Genomic DNA, 4,129 nt, shown 5'->3' with positions numbered 1-4,129 from the left:
GTCTGTATGTGGGATCCGAACCCTCGGCGGGAGCGCCGCCACACTCCCAAGCGACGCACTGTAGCAGTGTGCCACCGGGCCGGCCCAGAAGATATATCTTTTAAAAAGTCATACTTCTTGATGAAATGATGAAAATGGCAATGTCTGATAGGGAAATTATACTGGGTGGCTTAACAGCAGAGCTGACACTGGAGAAACGAAGATTAGTGAAGCTGAAGACAGAGCAATAGAAAATACGCAAAATGGAACACACAGAGAAAGGGAATTTTAAAAAGTGGACAGAGCATCAGTGAGCCGATCCAGATGTGTGGCCTCAAAGTCCGTGTCTTTCCTGCCTTGTCATGCTACTTCAGCTGCACATGACCAATGACACCCTACCGCCACAGTGCAACTGCCTTGTGGAGGCAGCTGCTCAGGGTGATGTTTTCTGTGGAGCTCTAAGTGGGGGAGTGTATGCGAATGTGTGTTGTGGGGAGGGACAGTCTACATTTATGTCCTTCCCAGTACAAATACCAGATCTGGACTGAAATACATGAATAGATGTGAAGGTGTGTACTGAGTACAGAACTCAGTCCCATGCATGCGGACGATGGCTAAAGTCATTGGCAGTAGGAAAAACTATTGCGAACCAAAGAGCTTGCTTTTACACAGTAAATCCTTGCAAAAACCCAAGTCCCAAACTAACTCTTCACACATTAGTATGGCCCAAGCATCTGAAAAACCAGCATCTAATTAAAAATAAAGTTTTACTATGGCACGCTACCCCACACATAAAATTCTTTTCCCATGAAAATAGCCTACATTAATACAGCAATTAGCTCAACTACTTTTTTTTATTAAGGAAAATAGGTTTTGCTTCCTGTCCCCTTTTCAAGAGCTAGTTTTGGTGCTGAGGGTGTGGATGCAGCAATAGAAAATGCCAGCTGCTGGCATCAGACTTTCGGTATGGGCTCAATCACCATTAGTTCATTCAACTGTTCAACCAAGGCATGCACAGAATCAACAAGCCAACAAATCTCAAGGCTGGAGGGGACAGTAGCAGATCACTAGTCCATTGATCATTTTTAGCTGTCCAACATTTATTCTCCCTTTTTAATTCACTCCAGCTTCTTTTGGGAAAATTAGCTCTTCTCCATTAAATATACTATGACTATAAGGGTAAAGTCAGAAGCTGGCCACTCTCCATAGAAGCCAAAGAGACAAGTTCAGCCAGGGGTTGGGCATGTTATCTATTAAAAGTTGGGCCAGTAGTGGATAGTCTCCCCCAGGGCATTGCATTTTGAATAAGTAATTCAATTGTTAAAGAATTGATTGGAGATTATTCATATTAGGGCAAGTATACTGACCAGAAATGACTCCTTCACAAGTTCTGAAAAATACCTTGGGTTCCACTCAAACCCATGCATGGTCCTCAAGCCCCTCACGGATCCTGTGAGCCCCCCACTATCCTGCCTTAATTACTTCACTTTTTAACTAAGATTAATAATAGTTCCTACCTATATGTAAAGTGCTTAGAACAGTGCCTGGCAGACAGCAAACTAAACATTAGCAATAGAAAATGATAATAATAGTATTATTATTATTATTGCCACTATTCTATTCTATTATTTTCCATCTATTGGTTGGGAGAGATATAGCTAACACATGAATTTATTCAGGATCAAATGCTATACTGTATGTCAAATGTGTCATTAACCATACGAGGGGTCTTCAAAAAGTTAATGGAAAGATTCATATTATCTTTTAATTCTATTTTTCCATGAACCTTTTATGTACCATCGTATAGTGCTACACAAATTTAGGTGGCACTCATTATAAGTTTGAAATCTTTACCTTAGGGAGACTGATTCTTACACTCCATGGATGGGGCTCGGAGAATCCAGACCCCTGAAATAGCATGCAAAGCTGTGTGAGTGTATGCGTGCTCACACATCTCCACATTTGGGGCTGGCGCAGGAGGAATGGTCCACAGCCTTCATTGAATTCCCATAGTCATCCATTCTCACAAAAGGATGCACAGCATTGTTCTAGAGCTTCTGGAGAAAGATGTCAGGTCACTTTTGACCTTGCCTAGTGCTCTTCTGAAATTCTGGGGCAGAATCTACTATGGAAATAGTCCCTGGAGCAGCTGCTGCTCACAGCAAATTCCTTGAGCCTGCCCACATGTCAAGAATCTGCAGGATCCCAAGGCCAACCTGGGGACCAGCGTAGAGAGCTAGTTGCTCAACTGAGGTCTCCTGGCAGAAGGAGGTAGCCAGCTCTGGTTACAGGCTGTCCCATCAGCTGTGAGGGAGCAGGGACCACACATGTTTGTCCTTTCTGTCCTAACAGAAGTGGCCACTTCAAGGTTGCCTTTGAAGAAAAACAATGTAAGTAGCTGCATTTCTAGTGCAGCAAAGATTCTAAAACTGTTTCTGGATTGATTAAAGCCCTGCTGGCATATAAGGATAACTTCACAGTGAGAATAATGTGAGCCAGGGCAAGGGTGAGGAAATGGTGGAGAGAAAGCCTCGTTTACATCAGGGCAGGGTTCAAAGTGAGGACTACTTAGGAATTAATAAAAAAGTATTTCCTTTGCCCATGGCAGCATGGGAATCTGAGGACAGAGGACCAGGGCTTTGCTACTCTCAAGCATTCTTCCGCCTTCTATACCTCAGTTTCCTCATTTGTCAAGTAAGGTGTCTGTGAAGAGAGCTTACATTGCTTGAGCTCTACAGTTCTGAAAAGTAGATGAAAAAAATGACAATTTTATACAAAAAAGGCCAAACATTCTACTCAAGTCAGTCATACTTGCCAGGCCTAAATTATCACAAATCTAAATCAATGAAATCCAAATAACAAATTTTCACAGCATGAAAAATCTTCCGTGGAGGCCCATACCCCCTCAAGTCAGTCATACTTGCCAGGCCTAAATTATCACAAATCTAAATCAATGAAATCCAAATTACAAATTTTCACAGCATGAAAAATCTTCCGTGGAGGCCCATACCCTGCCCACATCTCTAACAATTGAGTTAGCCCCTGCCAATGGACACCAGAGTAGAATTTTCAAAAATGACAGGGAAAGTGAAAATAGAGATCATGTGACAAATTTAAAATGATCACTAAGTACAGGAGAGAGAAGCTGAGAAATTTAAAATTTCACTTGTAAATAAAATGGGGCTATTTCATTATGAAAATAATGTCTGCACCTTTTAAAGCAATTTAATATGAAACTCATTTCCCTTCTTAATTAAAAACCCAGACAATGTCATATGTAATTTTAAAATGCCAAATGGATGAAGAATGTGAGGGGAAATAAGAGAACAGATCCTCTTTTTGAGGAATGCCTGGAAATCCGACTTACATTCCCTGAAGGAGGAACATCTCTGTTCTCTCATCCATGGCGGAGGGGGTTTGATGACTTTGAGGTCTCCGGTACGTCATGCCCCACTGCCTAGGAGGACCTGAGTGACGCGGCAAGTCCGAATGTTTATTTCCAAGAACTTTCTGTAGAAATCTGCCCTTTTGAGAAGGTCTGGAAACAAATCTTTGGCTCTATGTCCATCCTATTAATTTCATCTGCTACTCTCTTGCTGGAACTCATATAAAACCTACTGGCCATTCTGCAGCACACACATTCCAACTACCCTCCTCATTTGAGTTAATTCAAAAATAAACAAATGGTAAAACATGATAAAACTTTCATTATAAAGAGCTCCCTCGACTAAATCAATCAGTAAATATTTTTAAGATTCTACTGTTGCTAAGACACAGTGAACGTCAGAGGCCACAGGCGCAGGGAATACGTAAAATGCAGTCCCTGTCTTTAAAGGAGTTTACAATCTGATGGGGAAGGTTAAGACAGAAGTAATTCATAGACTGTGCAAAGCACTCAAGGGCTAGAGGGGTTGAGAGGAGGGACAGGTTTACAGCCACACTTCCATAGTGGAGACCCAGGAAACCGTTCCAGTTTGGTGATTAACTGGTGATGTACAGGGAGGTACAGGGAGAAGGAGTCAGGAATTTCATGTTTTCTAGTTTCAGTAGCCAAGAAAAGAGTGTTGTCATGAATAAGGCAAGGAAATAAAGGAGAAGGAAGAGATGTGATGAGGAGACACGGGTTCTATTTGGGACTTTCTCTTTTTTA

The 4,129-nt window shown here is 41.8% G+C and overlaps 1 protein-coding gene across 1 annotated transcript in view; it reads right to left on the bottom strand.

Annotated features, from left to right (window-relative positions):
* The window catches only part of LOC103602787 (zinc finger protein GLIS3-like), a 158,611-nt gene extending 155,185 nt beyond the window's left edge, over positions 1-3,426 (bottom strand). The window contains exon 1 of the mRNA XM_008587224.1: positions 3,347-3,426. Within this exon, the coding sequence (XP_008585446.1) occupies positions 3,347-3,426 (80 nt within the window). The remainder of the gene's footprint in view (positions 1-3,346) is intronic.
* Positions 3,427-4,129: the final 703 nt, after the last annotated feature.

This window comes from Galeopterus variegatus, unplaced genomic scaffold, assembly GCF_000696425.1.
Source record: "Galeopterus variegatus unplaced genomic scaffold, G_variegatus-3.0.2 Scaffold4300, whole genome shotgun sequence".
Lineage (NCBI taxonomy): Eukaryota > Metazoa > Chordata > Mammalia > Dermoptera > Cynocephalidae > Galeopterus > Galeopterus variegatus.
This window is presented reverse-complemented; position numbering and strand designations above follow the sequence as displayed.